Source organism: Alligator mississippiensis, chromosome 5 (genome assembly GCF_030867095.1).
Source record: "Alligator mississippiensis isolate rAllMis1 chromosome 5, rAllMis1, whole genome shotgun sequence".
Classification (NCBI taxonomy): Eukaryota; Metazoa; Chordata; order Crocodylia; family Alligatoridae; genus Alligator; species Alligator mississippiensis.
This window is the reverse complement of record NC_081828.1, coordinates 154,498,489-154,518,315: the sequence shown is the minus strand read 5'-3', so window position 1 is coordinate 154,518,315 and position 19,827 is coordinate 154,498,489. Positions and strand designations below refer to the sequence as shown.

Genomic DNA, 19,827 nt, shown 5'->3' with positions numbered 1-19,827 from the left:
GGAAGGGACCTCAGGAGGTCATCTAGTCCAACCTCCTGCTCAAAGCAGGACCACCCCCAACTAGATCATTCTAACCAGGGCTTTGTCAAGCCAGGCCTTAAAAACCTCCAAAGATGGAGATTCCACCACCTCTCTACATAATCTGTTCTAGTGCTTCACCACCCTCCTAATGAGAGAGTTTAACCTAATATCCAATCTAAACCTCCCCTGCTGCAACTTGAGACCATTGCTCCTTCTTGTGTCATCTGTCACCACTAAGAACAGTCTAGCTCCATCCTCTAGCTACTTGGAACCACTCTTCAGGTAATTAAAGGCTGCTATCAAATCCTCTCAGTCTTCTTTTCTGCAGACTAAATAAATCCATTTCCTTCAGCCTCCCCCCAGAAGTCATGTGCCCCAGCCCCCTAACCATTTTCGTTACCCTCTGCTGGACTCTCTCTAACTTGTCCACAACCTTTCTATAGTGGGGAGGTGGAAGGCAAAACTGGACATAGTACTTCTGATGTGGCCTTACCAGTGCAAAATAGAGCAGCTATTACTTCCTTTGATCTGCTGGCAAGGCTCCTATTAATGCAGTCCAGTATGGTGTCAGTCTTCTTGGCAACAAGAGCACACTACTGATTTTATATCCATCTTCTTGTCCACTGTTGTGATATGTTGGGTTACAATAGGTTCTTGGAGGCAATAAGTATTAATGATATACTGATAAGCCTTATTTTTGTATTCATTTGCTCATCTTTGCACATATTCACTGTGATGCACATACACATTTTGCAAAATGTTTCTAGGAGAAAGGTGCATAATATCCAAATATGACCAAAGATCCTAATATGACCAAAGCTTTAATCTAGGTCCTCTAATGTCCCAGTCCTCAAATGGATAAATCAAGCTGAGAGGTGAAGATCATAGAACAAAGTACCAGTGGTCATTATATTTGATCTTTCCCAAGTTTAACTGGTGGAAAAGGCAAATCAGTGCTTGCTAGGTGACTTGAGACAAAAGTAGCCTACCATAATGCTTTGACAGAAGGCACAACACAGAAGGGTCAGATGATCCACCACCATGCCGACACTATAAAACAAAGCATTATTTTCTGTACAGCATAACACAGGCACTACTTTATTCTAGACCTGTGTTTTTACCAGTAGCCAATAACAGTGTAATCATCAATATGTTGACAATAGGACAGCTCACTATATTTTAAATTATTTTAGCAACCTCAATTTCATTCAGCAACAGGGATTTGAAAAATATGATGTACTGTGTAATCTTAAACTATTAAGATTACAGCCAAACTTCTAATGCTTAAAGATTAAATATGCATGGGTTACTTCCTGAGACCTTTCCCTGGTTTTATTATGAACAATGGAGCCAATGTTGTAAAGAGTACTGAAAGATGGCCAATTTGCACATGTGCCATGTTTTACTCACTGTCTGAACCTGCTGGTATAATATTTCCTTAAAAGTGACACTATAAAACATCTTCTGGCAAAAGCTTGATAAAAATCTGTAAACAATTTAGGAAAATTCTTAAACAGCTGCAAGAGGAAAAGGTTACCAAAATTAAAGCCACAAAAAGCAGCTTGATACAGTCAAGCTGTGCAGTGGACGTAGTCTTTCTGGATTTTAGGAAGGCCTTCGACACTCTCTCACCCCGTTCTCGTTAAAATATTAGGAGATTGCGGTGTCAATGCCTACACAGTCAGATGGGTCACAAATTGGCTGGAGGGCCACACCCAGAGAGTGGTGGTGGACAGGTCATTTTTGACCTGGAGAGATATGGGCAGTGGGGCCCCCCCATGGCTCGGTCCTTGGGCTCTCACTGTTCAACATCTTCATCAGCAACTTGGATGAGGGGGTGAAAAGCACCTTGTTCAAATTCGCAGATGACACTAAGATGTGGGGAGAAGTGGGCACACTAGAAGGGAGAGACAGGCTGCAATTGGATCTGGACAGGTTACAGGGGTGGGCGGATGAGAATAAGATGGGATTCAATACTAACAAGTGCAGGGTACTGCACCTAGGGAGAAAGAACCAGCAGCATACCTACAGGCTGGGGAACTCCCTTCCCATCAGCACAGAAGCAGAAAAAGATCTTGGAGTCATTACAGACTCCAAGATGAACAAGGACCGCTAATATGGGGACGCAGTCAGGAAGGCTAACTGCACCCTGTCATGCATCCACAGATGCATCACGAGCAGGTCCAAGGAGGTGATCCTCCCCCTCTACATGACATTAGTCAGGCTGCAGTTGGAGTACTGCATCCAGGTCTGGGCACCGCACTTCAGAAGGGATGTGGACAACATGGAGAAGGTCAAGGGGAGGGCCACTCGCATGATCAGGGGGCAGCAGGGCAGGCCCTATGAGGAGAGGCTATGGGACCTGAACCTGTTCAGCCTCCACAAGAGAAAGCTGAGAGGGGACCTGGTGGCTGTCTATAAACTTACCAGGGGGGACCAGCAGGGAATGGGAGAGACTCTGTTCCCCCAAGCACCTCCCGGAGTAACAAGGAATAACGGCCATAAGTTGTTTGAGAGTAGGTTCAGCCTGGACATTAGAAGGCACTACTTCAGTCAGGGTGGCTAGGATCTGGAACCAACTTCCAAGGGAAGTGGTGCTTGCTCCTACCCTGGGGGTCTTCAAAAGGAAGCTAGATAATCACCTTGCTGGGGTCATTTGACCCCAGCATTCTTTCCTGCCCATGGCAGGGGGTCAGACTTGATGATCTGCTCAGGTCCCTTCCAACCCTACCAACTATGAAACTATACTATTTGCAACCAGTGGGGAAAAAAAACGCAACCAAAATCTCCAAAGTGTGTAGACAAAAACAGAATAAAAATAAGAAACATGAGTCAAAAACTTATTCAGCCTTCTGAAACATACTAAAAATCTGAGCAGAATGTAGAAAATGCAACAGCAAGAGATTCATAAGATCCTGTTTCTTCATGAGCACTTGCTGTAATCTAGTAAGTCTGCACTGCAGGACTTTCCAGCCAAGAAAGAGTCTTCTGACTGCTACCTCAATCATAGTAGGAATTCATTATCACAGATATGGTAATAGAAATTACCAAGCTGATGTTCCAGGACAAGCACCATGTGATGATGAGAAAGTGAGCACTGAGGATCAATCACTTTCTGTTTGTTCCAGTGTCTTCCACTAGCCCTTCTAAAGCAAGGTTATAGGCAAGAAGAAAATGGTTTTACCATATAATCTTACCATAAAATCTTACATGAATCCAGTTGCATTCTTACCTCCTAAAAGAATATGTACATTGCTAATACAACACCCATCTCTATAGTTTTTGCTGCATTTCATTTTGCAAAATATGGTATTGCCAACAGGCACGATTAAGGCACTTCATCGTAACTCCCTCTGCTTTGACACCATAACTTGAATTTTGAAGATATATTCACTTTTTCTAATCAGTGGTCATGTCTTTATGTGCATATATAATCACAATAGCCCAATTTAAGGTGCATTAAGGGTGCATGTCTACACATGCGCACCCTTAATATGCCTTTAAAAAGGTGAATTTAGGCTGATCCCTCCTAAATTTGATACCTGCATAAAGGCACGATTAGTTAAAGTGCATTAACATGTATAGATGTGTTAATGTGCATAAATGCAGGGACTTTAGTGCTGGGTCTGGCCAACCACTAGGGGGCTGGCCAGAGCCCAGCCCCAGGGCTCCTGGCTGACCGCCTCTCCTCCCCCAGGGCTGGGCTGCTCTTTGGACTCCTGTAAAAGCCTCCAGCCACCTTGTGCTTTGGGGCACACAGCACAGGGAACCTGAAGGAGCTAGTGCTGTCTGCAGGAGCCCTCCAGGGCCCATGTCCTCCCCTGGACAGGACCCAAGCAGCCTCTGCCTGTGTGGTCCCCTAGGGAAGCTGCTCCTTGGCCACAGGTGAGTGTTGCAAAGGGCTGAAGTCTGCTGCGTCCCTTGCCCAGCCCTGAGATTCCCCACACGGCTGCTGGCCCTGCTCTCTATGGCAGCAGGGCCAGCACCTGCTCCCTGTTGCTCCGCATCCCCACCTCTGTCTCTTTTATAGTTTCATAGGGCTTAGGGTCGGAAGGGACCTCAATAGATCATCAGGTCCAATGCCCTACCCCGGGCAGGAACAAGTGCTGGGATCATAACACCCCAGCCAAATATCTGTCCAGCTTCCTCTTGAAGACCCACAAGGTAGGAGAGAGTACCACCTCCCTTGGGAGTCCATTCCAGAGCCTGGCAGCCCTAAGTGTAAAGTAGTGTCTTCTGATGTCCAGCCTGAACCTTCTCTCTCAACAATTTGTGGCCGTTATTCCTAGTAACCCCTGGTGGTGCCCGGGGGAACAGAGCCTCTTTGCAGGCACTTGGCTCACAGTCACTGCCCGTGCCTCTGTCCTGGGTGCTGCTGGTAGCCCTCCAGGACCAGCATCACAGAGACAGCCACATGGGAGACCAGAGAGCTGGTGCGGGGAATATTTCCAGCACATCATCCCATTGAGCCCTGGTTCTGCCTGCATGCCAACACCCATGCTGAGTGCCTGGGCCTCCAACTGAACCTGGAAGGAAGCAAGCAACCTTGTGGCAGGGCTGATTCCAGAGGCAGTTTGCGCAGGGCAGGCACTTAAATACCCACATTTATAAGGCCATATCTGGTGGGATGTGTGCACGTGGCCATTCCTGGATGTTGCGGCAGTGCTATGTGAAGGCGAAGGTTTTGTGGGCACAGCGGGTGGCCATGATTGAGTTCAGTTGTCAGTCCAGTTATGCCCAAAAGACCATGCCTTTCATGTGGGAGCTGACCCACATTTTGGTGCCCCAGGAGACAAGCCACACCCCTGCAAATGCCACCAGCAGAGGTGGCCTGCCCTCGCCCACATGCTGCCCTGATGCTTCCAGTGATGTGTCACCAGTGGAGGGGACCTTGGGCCTTCAGCGACCCACGTCCACCTCCCTGGCTGCATCCACTGGCAGCTCAGGGAGCTCTGTCCAATAGCTACTCTACCCTTCACCCACACCCCGCCAAGAGGAACACCACCTGCCACACACCACAGGCCTTGGACACCAGGTGCAGCCAGGTGTCGCCAGTGATGGGGAGTCCTATGCCAAACTTGAGAGCCTTACCAACCCCAGACACATGGTAAATCCAGCACTGGGGGAGGCCCTCCCAGCCCCCAGCCTGGCCCCCAACCCGGCCCCCAGACCCACTTCCTGCCCAGCCCACACGCACTCCCCTGGCCCCAGGTTTCCACCATCCCTGCTCCACAGCATGCAGAGAGGGCGGACACAGTTCAAAACTTTATTGAGTAGCCTATGTCCCCGCAGCCAGAGAGGCCCCCAGCAGGGAGGACAGTGGCATGGCTAGCCCCTTGTCTCAGTTGTCCAGGAGCCCTGCATACCCCAAGCCTGGGTGCCGTGGGCTAAGCAGCAGCACAGCAGAGCAGCTGGCCTGCAGGGAGGGTGGGGTGCAGGGTCTGGAGCTGTGGCAGCAGGTGCTGTATGCAGCCTGGCCTGGCCTGGCCTGCCCTAGGAAGGGGGCAGAAGAGGCAGGCTGCCTGCAGTCACCACCCAGCAGCCTGCTGGCCCCAAGGAAGCAAGCAGAGCTGGGGGACTTGGTCAGTGGCCACCTAGGCCGAGCCCTGCATGGACAGCTTACCATGGTCCCTGGGCACCCATGCATGACCAACCTCTGATCTAAGGCTGGACAGAGCAGGGCCCCTTGTGCAGAGCATCTTCTCTCTGCAATGTTGCAAATTCATTCAAAAGGCTTCTGTCTCTTGTCTCTGTAAGGCCAACATCTGGACACAGGGAAAAGGCTTCGGGGCCCCACAGGAGTGCTGCATCAGGGTTGCTGCCACCTGCCACTGGAGCTCCTGGACATCCCTCCTGCTCCAGCGGCTGGTGGTGGTGGTGGTGGAGAACTGGGTAGTGTGAGAGAAGGCCCTGGCAGCAGGCATGGGAGGTGAGGGAGCTGGCCTGGTGGGAAGAATATGTTGCCCGTGACACCACCCAAGAGGAAGGACAGGGCCAGGTGCAGTGAGCGCATGGGGCCCAGCTGGAGGCCCTGGAGCAGCACCGTATGGAGCTGCTCCACTAGCAACTGGCCAGCCAGGGACAGCCAGTGGATGCCATATCCAGGCACTCCCACACCTGGCCTCCAGCCCTGCAGGATCTTTAGTCCCACCTGCCACCCTGCAGCAGGCCCCCGCATGGGCCTCAGAGAAAGGCCTCTGCCATCTCCCACCTACCGGAGCCCCTAGCATTCACCGCATCCCCTGGACCTGTGGGAGACTCCATGGCCAGGGTGTTGGCTGCCTGCCACCGGGCTCTGTGCCCTGGGTGCCCCCACTTCATAGCCCCCAGAGAAAGATTGAAACTCTTGTATATAGTTTTCAGTTTGGGGGGAGGGTTTTTTATTGTTGGGAGGAGGGTCATGAAGGGACTCTGTGTTTTGGGGAGGGAGGGGAGAGGGGACTCATTTGGTTAAAGGGGTGGTGAGGGGATGGGAGTGGGGGTTATGAGGCAAATAAAAGTGTTCATAGCAAACGTGCATGTCCTGGAGTGCTACTGGGGGGTGGGGTGGGCAGGGGGGTGTGTGGGCTGTGGTGCAGGCTGGTGTCAGTGGGGACATCCAGGTGGCAGCCTTGAGGAGCAGGGGGACCCTTTTCCCAGGGGCAGGAGCAGGGCAGACGTGCTGCCTGTTTCCGTGCCACTGCTGCTCTGACACAGGAAGCATCAGCCCAGAGGTCACAGTACAGAGGGTGTGCTTTTAAGGTGTCTGTCAAGTGCTGGCAGCTGGCTCTGCCTTCAGCATTGCTGCAAACTGTTGGCAGCCATGTGTCCGGAGGCTGTAGCTCCCCCCAGTGGCCACAGAGACACATTTGAACATGTTAAGATATGAAAAATAGCTAACACATCCAAATGACCATAATGATACCTAAAGTGACACTGAACATGTCTACACATGAATTTAAGTGCACTTAATGTGCATTAAACTGATGAGCTCTCTTCCCCCCCCCCCCCAAGACCATTGGACACTCTTCAGTGAGTGAGATCGGCCGTGGGGGACACCCCCCCCCCCCAGTCAGCATGATCAGCTGCGGGAGACCACCCCCTCGGTCACTGACTGGTGTCGGGGGGCGAGGGGGGCATGTGCCCATGAATAGGAGAGTGGTTGCTGAAATAGAGAGCCTGCTGGGTAGGAAGCATGGGGAATAGCCATTGATCTTCAGAGCGAACTATACTAATTTGACCTGCCACTATGAGAAGGTTGCCAACCCCTGTTTAAAGCATCAACCTTAAAACCTTTCTCCCATAAAATGTAATATTTAGAGTTGTAGTCCTAACTACTCTACCCACTCTTGACAGCAGAAAATAGCCAAAATATTTCCAGTATTGTCAAGACTTGTGACTTTTGTTGCAAATTTGACTTGAGCTGGAAGCAATCTCATGAAGATGCCAGAAATGTCATCCTTCTCATTAAAATCCAGTCCTGCCAGAGTAGGGGTTCAGTGGCATGCTCCCCCACCTTTCAGACCACAGTGCAGGAACAGCAATTAGGGACTTTATTTTTTTAAGTCCCTAAAGCAAGTAATTATTCCTCCTTTTGCAGGTAACACTCATAGAATCATGGAGAAGTAGGGTTGGAGGGGACCTCTATAAGACATCTAGTCTAACCCCCTGCCTGAGGCAGAATCATCCCTATCCAAACCTTCCTTTACAAATCCATAATCTTACCTCTTAGCAAAACTATAATCAATCCTGACACAACACAAGACATAACACCCTAACCTGCCACAGGTAAAGGAGGGGAATCACAGCCAAATTTCTCCTTCTGTAAAAATTGTTAATATATGCTCCAGAGATCCCAAGGTAGAGGGTCATGCCCCCATTACAGAGGAAGGCAGAAGCCTACACATTCCATACAAATATGACTATGGGGTAAAACTCCTTCCTGACCCCAAATATAGTGATCAATCTAGCCAGGAACCTCAAGCTTTGCATCATAGCAGGAGCACTGGCAGATCCCAATCTAGTCAGCCACACTCAGCTGGGGATAGTAGCAGCAGTGACAGGCACATTTCCCCTCCCTGCTTGGTCCATCCAGGTGTTCCCTGCCAAATCTGGAAGTAGGTGAAACTGCCACTCTTCCTGATTAAGCCCAGCTCCCAGCAGCCCTGGTTGCAGCCATGCCTCAGCAATGGCAATGGATGGGTCTCCCCTTCCTGCACCCAGAGTCATAAGTAGAGAGGGTGAGGGGAGGAATGGGGGGGAAGGGGAATGGAGGTGCCATTGAGCATGGTGAGGAAGGTTGGTTGTGCCAAAAACAGAAGGTGAGGGGGATTCTTACTTGAGGCATGGACAAAAAAGTCCCTGGCTGCTGTTCCCATGGTCTGCAAGCTGTGGTGGGAGTGCTAAGAGCAGTATAGTATGGCCACCTCTGCAGTGCCAGTCACTGCTGCCAAACACACCACTGTGTGCCTGGGGGGAAGCCCCCTCTGCCAAGACAAATACTAGCCAGATTTTTTTAGCTTCTCCACACAGTCTCTTTCCCTCACTCTTGCTCCTCTTGTTGAACAGATCTTATGCAGTGGGTTATGTTCTGTTCTGCATCAAGAAATATTTAAGAAGGACAATCCCCCCTTTACCTGTTGAAGGAAACACTTTTAGTTTTGATAAGTTATGGTAAAATTGACCATTCCAATTACTTATATGTAGCCAACAGATGAAAGTTCAGTATTTATTAGTCAGAAGTTTGCAGGGCTTGCATTGTTATTTGGGCAAACAAACAGGCAAAACCTCTTATGTACAGTACTCAATGTATTCAAAGATTTGTTTCATCTCAAATTAATTAGCACATTTTCTGAAAATTTGTATTTTAAAATGTGCTTCTATCATTCAAAGAGGTTGTTTTGTCCTTCTTATATAAAAGTGTTTGAATCCATACCTTAAGTGCAAATCTCAACTCTCCTTTATCTAGATAGTCATAGATACAACTTTCATAGTTTCATAGTGGCTAGGGTCAGGAGGGACCTGAACGGATCATCTAGCCTGACCCCCTGCCACAGGCAGGAATGAATGCTGGGTTCACAAGACATAAAATTTTCATAAAATTGCAAAATGGAAACAGGAAAATTCAGTTTAGTTTAATGATGAGATAGCAGATTTGTTGAGACATATAAATATCCTTCAGAAAACAAAGATTCGACCCACCTGAAAGCAACAAACTATAAGATAGATATGAAAAGTAACATGGAAATCCGAGTACCAAATATATAGAAATACAAGTATATCCAATGGGAATCCTGCAAGAAAAATCACTTGGTTCACTGACCCTCCAAAGAAAATAAGTGATCAGTTGAGAATAAGGACACCAGAGAAAGTAATTCTTTTGTTTTGTTGCTTCCATCATCACTATAGAGAGTGTTGAGGAGATAATAAAAGTGAGGTACTATCAAAGAAGGTGCTGTCAAAAGTGGAGTTTCTGGAACAAACTGATTAAATGGCAGTAACCAATAATAAAAGCATGTGCTGATAAGAGTTTCTGAAGGAACTTAGGAGTTTAATGATTGAGTTGCTAGCCAAAAAACAAAAGAAATCTCATGAAAAAAAATCAGCAAATATTTACTTAAAAGATTCCAAGAAAGCCTTTCTTTAGTTCTGGGTGAAATTGTTGAAAAAACAAATCTAAGACAACTCAGATGATCATGAAGTGAAAAGTGCAAGCCAATAAAGCCTCTTTCAAAGACATCTGCTTCTCCAACAAATAATTGATAATGGACAAATGGCCAATATAGTTTATTAAGACTTTCATAAAAATTCTGACAAATATTAGTCACAAGATACCATTCAGCTGTAGGATGAAAGGATGCATCTACACAAGATGTTTACTGTGGAGTTGACTAATTAGCTCCACAGTCAAGTCTCAGCATGTATATGTGCAGCCCTATTAGGCCACAGTAAAATAATTAACTCTGCCATAGGTTAGTACACAAATACTATTCTATGGCAGTGTTCTTTAGTGTCCAGCAACACACATGTAGATGCTGATGGTGCTAACTGGGGCATGAGAGTGTTCCAGTGCAGGGGCTTTCTGCCAGCTAACCCTGAACTAGAACACTCTTGTGCCCCAGCCAGCCCTTCTGCACCATGTTGAGCTGGGTCAAAGCAACCCTTGACTGGCATGCTGACCCCCGCAGGCCCCCTGCCAGCCATGGCTACTCTGACCTGACTTAATGTCTTGTGGTCCCAGGTGCATGTATAAACGCAGCACTCAGGGGCAATAAACTCCAGGGCAGTATGCACTGCAGTTTATTGTGTCGCATTAATTGCACATGTAGATGCACCCAGAATGTATTAAAACAGGCTGAGGCCAAATAAAAGAACAAGGATGAATAATGAATGTTCACTTTGAAAAAATTCATACAGAAATGCCCCAGAGACAAACTAACAATTGCTGAATGCACTGATTAATTATTTGGAAGGGAGATGAAGAATGAGGTGGCAATATCTGCTTAAAAAACAAAATTAATTTTTAGTCAACACTAGAGAAAAATAGAGGAAGATCATAGAAAATACATACAACATGGCAACAAATGAGATTCTGTTTTGACAAAAAGGGAAATAAAGCATTTTGTGCTAGATCTTAAATTAATCATACCTCTATGTTCACATTTTTTGGTTGTCATGGATAGGGTCAGTGAAAATATTTTCTATATGTACAGCAATTATCAAACATATAAAATGTGTTAGGATGTGTATAGAATAAGAAGATATTTTAAACATTATATTATCAATTATGCAACTGGAATACTGTGTTAAATTCTTAAGAGACAGAAAAACTAGAGCTAGACACAAGCAAAGTATATATCAAGCACAAAAGACTTTCAGATGAGAGACAGAAAAGGTAGGACCAAGTTCCATAAAACTGTAACTCATATAGAGAGAGCAATTGTCCCTTCTCATAAACCAGGAATGAAGGGGATAACCAACACTATCAAATGGCAGAGGCAACAAACTTAAGAGTAACAGAAAAATACTTCACATCGTGCCTGAACCACACACAACCTCACTGAAACAAGAGCTTTACAAAATTTCAAAAGTATTACACAATTTTGTGGCTGTTCTTTCATCTTTCTCTAAAGCATCTGGCACTGGCCATTGGACACTGAACTAGTTTCAGTTAATTCACCCAGTATTTGCATTTCTACATCCTTAAGCCAAATAATACTTCCCTTGAAAATGTTTGGTCATTATTTTTGCACTATTTTCATGTACCAGCATACCCTGGTCCTTTCTTCTTAGATCTTGGGGCTTGGGTATATTTTTGGACATAGTTTATATTTAATGGTACAGTACAAAACCATTTTGCTTGTCAGCATAAAAGTTCTGAAGCTAAGCAGCTTTGTAATTAAGAACCTTAAAATTGCTTTCCATAATTTATTCATGGTATCAATTACAAGACTCCCACTAGAGGAAGTCAAACTAATTATATTTAAAAAAAATTAAAATTAGTTTCTTGTGTTCAATTAAAATAAGTCAGAGACTGCAGGGCACTCAATGCACTGACAAGCTGTAAAAAAAAAAAAAAAGAGGGATGGCCAACTCCAAGAGCTATCTGAAGAATGCTCAATTCAATTTAAAAAAATTGTTACTGAATCCATGTCTTTGTCATTTTAGTCTTAACGAGAGCTCCCTACCTCCCAGCACTCAAGTAGCATAAAGGGTATAGTGTTTTCATTGTAAGAAATCTGCACTTAAAAAAAATCAGGGAAATCCAATGACGTAATTTCAGTTAAGAATTTTGGCTCAGAGCTTGAGATGCCATGTATTGCCTTTGCTTTTCAGTGACCATATATGCTTGCTTCCACCATAGGAAGTGCATCTACCATCCCATTCTATAGTGATCCTTAGTGGACGCTGCTGGCAGCCAGTGCAGCATTCAGAGTAGCTTTCAATAGCTGGAAAATGTGGGTTGAAAACACCACAACATTTGGGTCAGAGGTTTCTGTGTAGATATTAGTTGAGTTAGACACCATTTAAATAAGAGCACAGCTTAATTTTGCACTAAAGCAAGGTGCCTAGAGAAGCCAGTTGAAATCTTCTTACCTTATAATTATCCATTAATATAGCTAACCATGGCTTTATTGTGTTCATCACATCTTCAAGCAAATGCTTCTCAACTGTAGACCCATCATGGAAAGTAAGATTAGCCACATGGATAGATTTCCTTTCTTCTGGGAGCAATAAAAACTCTCCAAAATATTCCTGGTCATCAGGCCACTGTAGCAAAGAAGTTTAGGTAGGAAAAATTGTACTGAACAAAAGAAAATGTTATGCATCCATTTCTTAAGTCACAAGTTATGAGATGGTGGTGTGATTACGGAATGGAGAATTAGCAAGCTTTTGGGAGATTCTAAACTCAGTATTAACTTTAGATCTCTGATTTAAAAAGTCAGGTCTTCATCTTGTGCTGTTGTATATGCAAACCTACATACTGTGATAATAAGTTTTGAAATATTCCAGAATATTTGAAAGACAGAGGTAACTTAATTAAAAAAAAAAGAAAAGAAAGAAAACCAAACCTCTTTTTCATGGGCTTCAATGAAAAGCTATTAAACACAATACTTGTACATGATAAAACATACATAATCCAAAACTCAGTGCCTGAAGACGTGCTAGGAGGCTGCTCCAACGTGCTGTAATTACAATGTCTGTAATTACAGATTAATCAAGTGTACTGGAGGGTGATAATTACCATGCTCCAGCAGCCTCCTGTGTCTCGTGTATCAGCATCCCCATGCTTCAAAATGGTGATGGAGACTCTTGAACTAAAGTTTGTCGAACAAGCTTTAGTTCAAGTGGCCCTGCTACCATTTTGAAGTGAGAGCACGCTGACACATAAGACGCAGCAGCGCTTTAGTTAGAGCAGTTCTCTAATTAAAGTGTCCCTCCCCCACTGCTGGAGATCATATAAAAGTGCCTATTATGCCCCAAATTCATCATTTCCATATAAAAAAAAACTTTCATATACAAGCATCTGATACTGTACGAGAAATAGTATATACAAGAAAGAATTGTTTAGGTTGTAGTTTCTCCTTTTTGAAAGCTCCAGTCAGAGTACCAATTGCTCCCTGCAATCTCCTGAGAGCTGCTCTAAGCAAAGTGCTGGAGCACGTATATAGTAGGGCTGTGTGAAGCTTCAGTAGCTGATTCGATTTGGAGGAGATTCAGCCCAATTTGGGGACCGAATCTCCAAATCTGAATCAAATTGGGAGACCAGTTAAACACTCTGAACAGATTTGAAGCATCCAAATCAATTCGGAAAAACTTCGGAAAAGATTTGGCCACTTTGGAGATTTGGCCATAGACTAAACAAGCAGGTGACACAGCTGCCTCCAGGTGGTAAGTCCGTTGGTGTTGGGGGAGGGGAGAAGGAAGGAGCATGGAGAAGGGAGGAATTGAGGCTGGGACAAGCTGCCCAGCTGGGGCAGGGAGTGCGTTACTCGGGGAGGGGGTGCGGGATGCAGGCGCGGCAGCACTGGGAGCGGGGGTACTGCCCTGCTGCCGCCTGCCCAGCCAGGATGGAAGGGGGGCGGGTTGTGTGCACGCGCTCCAGGGAAAGGGGGCAAGTGGCAACAGAGCATTGCCCCCATATCCAGTGCTGCTGCACCTGCATCCTTCACCCTCTGCACTGGCTGGCAAGCAGTGGCAGGGCAGAGCCCCCACTCCCAGCACTGCCACGCCTGCATCAGCCGCCACCCCTCCCGCAGTGCTGGCTGGGCAAGTGCCACCAGGGCATAGCCCCCGTGGCTTCCCCCACCAGGGCAGAGGCAGGCACAGCCAGAGGAGCCACAGGAGAAGCCCCCATGGCTTCCCTGCCCAGCCCCATCCCCCACCCTCTCAGCACTAAAAAAAAAGAAAGAAAAGCCCTGCACTCACTGGATGCAGCACCAGTGACCAGGGCCTCTGAGGGCTCATGTCAGAGGCCTCCTGTGCAGCACGGGGCAGTGGGAAGCAGCGGGGATGGCCCCCCCCCACTTGGCACCCATGCAGCAGCTGCCTCATGGCGCAGATGCAATGCGGCTCGGCAGGGTTCTGTGTGCTCTCTGGGAGCTGGGGCAGCTCCACACATCAGCCGGAGCCCAGCACCACTCAGCCCCAGCAGCCCCAGGTGCACCTTGTACCATGGGGCAGCTGCCACACGGTTGCTGGCAGGGGGAGGTGATCCCTGCTGCCTCCCACTGTCCCATGCTGCACAGAGGGGGCTCTGCCATGAGTGCCCAGAATCCCCAATTGCCACTGCTGCATCTGGTGAGTGCAGGGCTTTTTTTTTTTGCTCTTTTTTTTTTTTTAAGTGCTGGGACTAGGCTGGGGCTGGACGGGGGATGGGGATAGAACTGGGCATGGCAGCCATGGGGGCTTCTCCAGTGGCTTACCCCACCGAAGGAGAGGCAGGAACAGCCAGAGGGGCCATGGGAGAACTGCAGCTGCCCAGCTTTGCGTGCCTCTCCCTGGCCAATCCACATCACCAAATCTCTCCAAATCAGTGCCAAATTTTCCAAAGCTGATTCAGCCGTATCAATTCAGGACAGTGATCCAAATCTCCGGATAGAATCATTGTCCTCCGAATCAGCCAAATCTGAACTGAATACTTCCCTATTCACACAGGCCTAGTGTATAGGTGCCCCATAGTACTACATGTATAGGCATGGGCGACTGGTTCCTCCTGAATCTTGTGGGGAACCAGATTGCTGATGGGGGTCCCCCAGCGGCTGATCACTGAGCCCAGAACCACCAGCGGCAAAACCAGAAATGCACTTCTGTTGGCACTTCCGGTTTCATGACTGGCATTTCCAGGGGGTGCACGGCCAGTCTCAGGGGGTGCACGTGCACCTGCATGCACTCCATAAGTGTTGCCAATGTGTATAGGCATAGTTAAGCATGTACTTAACTGCTTGGGTAAACTTAAGCTTTATACCTTTCCTACATTCAGGCAATTTCCTACTCGTGACATAAAGATCCAGACATCTGCTTAAATTAAACTGCATTTTTTAATATTGTTTTCAGAATTATAATGAAAGTTTACCTGGCACTGTAGCATGTTAAAGAAGTTACTACAACCTGTAACATTCTGACTGTAGGATGGAATGCCTGTTTCATCACCATTAATTAGAAAATTAAATATCTGAAGGGAGAAACATGGAAAGCAAGATTAACACATACATTTAAAGTACAAAACTGAAAACAAAAACTGATTGTCCTTTAAGCTTGATTTTCATACCACTTTCTTTAAAAAGTTTAAATGCATCTCTTGTTCCATGTATTAATATAAAATCCATTTACATTTCTTATTCCAAAACCACAATAAGAGAACAGAGTTCTCTTTAATCGTTTTCCAAAAGTATTCTCTCATGCTTCATTATGAAATAAAATTAAACTAAATAGCTTTACACTCTATCCTTTTGCTTATGTGTACTGTAAGGAGGAATCGAAGATTAGCTACAATAAATACTAATCCATTTTTATTCTTGTTGTGTATGTACTTTTCAGACTGGAGTATGGGCTACACCTGGAGACCATTCAGAAATCAGTATGGATAAGTATATTCTGCCCTATCTCTTAGTGCGGTTTAATAAGTCAGTTATTTGTCCTCAGCAGACTGCACTGCCTTCCAGACAGACTCTGCATACAGTTCAAAGCTTTTTCTTTGTAATATAAAGCTAATTACTCCTTGACCACCTCTGTCAGTTAGAACCCACAAATCAACAGTCCTTGATTTGTATGCCTGAAGTCAGGATGTTCTTAAACCAGCTTTCTGATTTGAAATTTGCCTCCCACCATGGTTCCACAGATTGAGTGTGATGCCCTTTAGCATAAATACAGCAAAACCCTTCTAGTCACTAACAGGTTTTTAAAAAGCATTTAAATGAAATCCCGTTCATTTCAAAATGCCTTTAAAATCTGGTCTATTACTTTTCCTGAGGTAGTAGTTTAATGGGGAAGGATTTTCAGGTATGTCTACACCTGCACATTGCAATGCAGTAAAGAAATACCTGAGCCTGCTTTCTGCATACCAGAACACGGAGAACTTTGTGGGCTAACGGAGAGGTCATCAACCTATGATCCACAGAGCCATTGGATCTGACTCAGAACCAGGGGGCTTTGGTGGTGTTCAGTAGTAGGACACTTCACCCACACTGTGCCACAGCCAAGTAGTGAGGAAAAACAGCAGAGAGAAGCAGCAGCGGTATAAGTGGTGGCTGGGTCCTAGCACCAGCCCATCTCAAACCTGAGCTGGATTATTCTAGCCCACCACCAGAAAAATGTTGCTCATGGGTGACTGGTACCTCCTGAGTCAGGGGGGCCATTTGCCCCCTCAGTGGCCAGTCCCACAGACAATCCCACTGACTGAGGGGGAGGGGTCCCCTGCAGCTGATCATACCAAATGAGGGGAGTCCCCCCCGCAGCCAATCACACTGACCTGCAAGTAGCAGCAGTGCACTGCTGGCACTTCCGGGAGAGCCCCCACTCTCCGTCCGGTGCTCTCAGGGGGGCACCAGCGCTCTCACCTGCCCCTCTGCCTGGGAACACTGGCTGACGGGGTGCGCCAGCACTCTCAGGGGATGCACGTGCAACCCCTACGCATTGCCACTGATGTTGCTGAATGCTGGGCTAATGCATTCTATCTCAGAAGGGTAAATTAGTTCACAATCCTGCTTTGGCTATACAGTTCCTATAGTTGAGCTACTTTAGGTGCCTCTACAGTGCACTTAGTCTGTGAAATCAAAGTCTGCTGAAACTGAAACCAATTAAAAATAGATACCTTTCTCAAACCATACATTTTACCACCTAACTCAGCAATGGAAATATCAATACAAAAAGTTATTGAAAAGGTTCATAGAGACTGTAAAGAACCATAAGGATAAAGAGCTCTGGCTCCACTTCAACAGAAAATAATTATTTATTATTTTACTCCCAGGAGAACTAGCCATGGACTAGCACCTCATTGTGCTAGACATGGTACTAACATGGCAAAAACCAGAGTCTCTTGGACTATATTTTAAAAGCTACATTGGTATCCTCATGTTAGCTCAGCTGTATCCTATAATGGTCAATCATTAGAAGCTTCTCATTCAAAGTCATTCTAATGTAATTAATTTTATTACAGAGTAGTTCACCAGTAATTTCTGAATTTTTTGACCTACCTAAGACTTTACTGCAGAAGCAGAATGATTTTCAACTTTGAACTTGACTTATGAAATGATATGAAATATGTTCTTTGAAGTTTACTGTTTTTGTCATGTAATGTTTATATTTTCGGTCAGGAAGCTTAGTAAAGAGAAATATACCATAGATCTGTTAGACGCGTTAAATCTGTTATGAAATTGTTCATATCTTCATTTTGGCTCCCCCAGCCAGTTTTAATGCTGACTAATTTTTAAAAATCCAAGTTGATTATTTTTTTTGGCAGTCATAAAGACAGGTTCAGAACTGATTTACAATCTGTGTCACTCACCCATACTAAGATGATAAACTAGGTCACTTTAGGTGGCAATAGGCTCAAAAATATATTAATAAGAATATATTAATGACTATCAATTTCTGCTATAAACAAACAGATATTGCTACTCCTAACGTGATTATAGCATCTTCTTGTACAAATTCAGCAGGTAGAACATAGAAGGATAGAGAAGCCAAAAATCTTCCATTACTTTATTTCCATGGAGACAGATTTATGAACCAGATACTCAGCTTGTATAAATCAGCTTCATGGCCCAATGACATTTTACAGGGTTACAAAAGTTATCTTCAAACATTTATTTATTTACTTGACACCCTGCTAGTGTCAACATATTTATTTCATCTGCATTTAGGCATTAGTATAAAATGCTTCTGGATCTTGATCCTAATTGGCATTAAGGACCTCACATGACCCAGTCTTCATAGCCAGGCAATATAATCCTGGCCCCGTGAAAATCAGTGGCAGAACACCCATTGACTTCAATGGGACCATGATTTTACCCTTGAACTAACCCCTGCTAAGATACTAGCTGATTGGGTTGAAGGGTATGTCCAGGCCTCCAGGTTCTGAGGAAACCTTATCCTCCAGGTCTCCTCATGTTATTCAAATACTATCTCTTTGTGAGGACTGAACAGTTTTACATTGGGTACATTTTCAGGGATGTTGACAGCAAAAGCAGGCACAATAAGATTACACTGTGCACATTTCCCTTCAACCAGTGGTTCTCAGTGTTTTTAGACTTAAGGTACCCCTCATTACTTTTCTGAACTTAGAAGCATCTCATTTCAAAAACTGATTTCATTGGTTTTAGACTACAGAAAAATAATAGAGTTCTTCTGTTGCAAAATACTCAGAACGATTGTTCCATCCAAAGTGTTGTTGACCCTATGCATTCCTATTTTAAGTCTCTGAGTGTATCTTATGAAACATTTAGTTGTTTGCATGCCTAACAATGTTAATATGGCACAGCAGCTTTAAAAGGAGCTCAAAGCACCCTGGTTGAGAATCAATGCCTTAAACTGATCTTCTTTCATGATCTGTTACATATATTAAGTAAAGCTAGTCAATTATGAAAGATTCTGCATAGCAGTACAGGAAACTTCCTTTAATGACAAGTCTGGAATTGGCATCTTCCAAACAAAGGAGGGTAAAAATGTAAACCTCTAGTAAATACCCAATTAGGTACCTAAGGTTACTTAATATTTAAATAGAAGTGACCTTGTTTCAGAAGCATATAGCAACCCTTCCTATCAAAGTAAATAGAAACTACAAGTGTTCATCACCTTTGACAATGCCAGGGCACTTATATGCTTAAATACAGATTTTATGTGCTTAACTCCCTTAAGAACTTACCATCCCTTTCCCCTCCCTGCCCCAAACACACTCCCCAATTACTACAGTATAGATTGCTTAGATTTTTTAGGGTCGGAAGGCACCTTGGGAGATCATTGAGTCTGACCCCCTGCCCTGGGCAGGAAAGAACACTGGGGTCAGATGACCCCAGACAGGTGCTTGTCCAGTCTCCTCTTAAATACCTCCACAGTAGGGAGGTCCACCTCCCTTGGAAGCCCATTCCAGATTCTGGTAACCTTACCATAAAGAAGTTCTTCCTGATGTCCAATCTAAATCTGCTCTCTGTCAGTTTGTGGCCGTTATTTCTAGCTACCCCAAGGGGTGGCCTGGTAAACAGAGTATCTCCTATTCCTTGCTGCCTCCACCCCTGGCCCCAATGAATTTGTAGACTACCACAAGATCACCTCTCAGCCTTCTCTTGGAGGCTGAAGAGATCCAGGTCCCTCGATCTCTCCTCATAGGGCCTTACTTGCAGGCCTTTAACTCTATGAGTAGCCCTCCTCTGGACCCTCAATATATCTGGTCCCCATTTCCAAGAAGGGGAGGAAGGAGGACCCAGGCAACTATAGGCCAGTCAGTCTCACCTCTATCCTTGGTAAAGTCTTTGAAAAAATTATCAAGGCCCACATTTGTGAGAGCCCGGCAGGAAAAATTATGCTGAGGTGAAACCAGCACGGGTTCGTAGCAGGTAGATCATGCCTGACTAATCTAGTCTCTTTTTATGACCAGGTTACAAAACACCTGGACGCAGGAGTAGGGGTTGACGTCGTTTACTTAGACTTCAGGAAGGCCTTCGATGCGGTATCCCACACCATACTGGTGAACAAGTTAAGAGGCTGTGGCTTGGATGACTACACAGTCCGGTGGGTGGTGAATTGGCTAGAGGGTCGCACCCAGAGAGTTGTATTGGATGGGTCGGTATCGACCTGGAAGGGTGTGGACAGTGGGGTCCCGCAGGGTTC

General features: G+C 45.6%; 1 protein-coding gene across 1 annotated transcript in view; it reads right to left on the bottom strand.

Moving 5' to 3' along the window:
• Positions 1–19,827, bottom strand: part of CPVL (carboxypeptidase vitellogenic like) — a 114,361-nt gene that overhangs the window by 59,909 nt on the left and 34,625 nt on the right. The window contains 2 exon segments of the mRNA XM_059729359.1: positions 12,097–12,270; positions 15,077–15,175. Of these exon segments, the coding sequence (XP_059585342.1) occupies positions 12,097–12,270; positions 15,077–15,175 (273 nt within the window).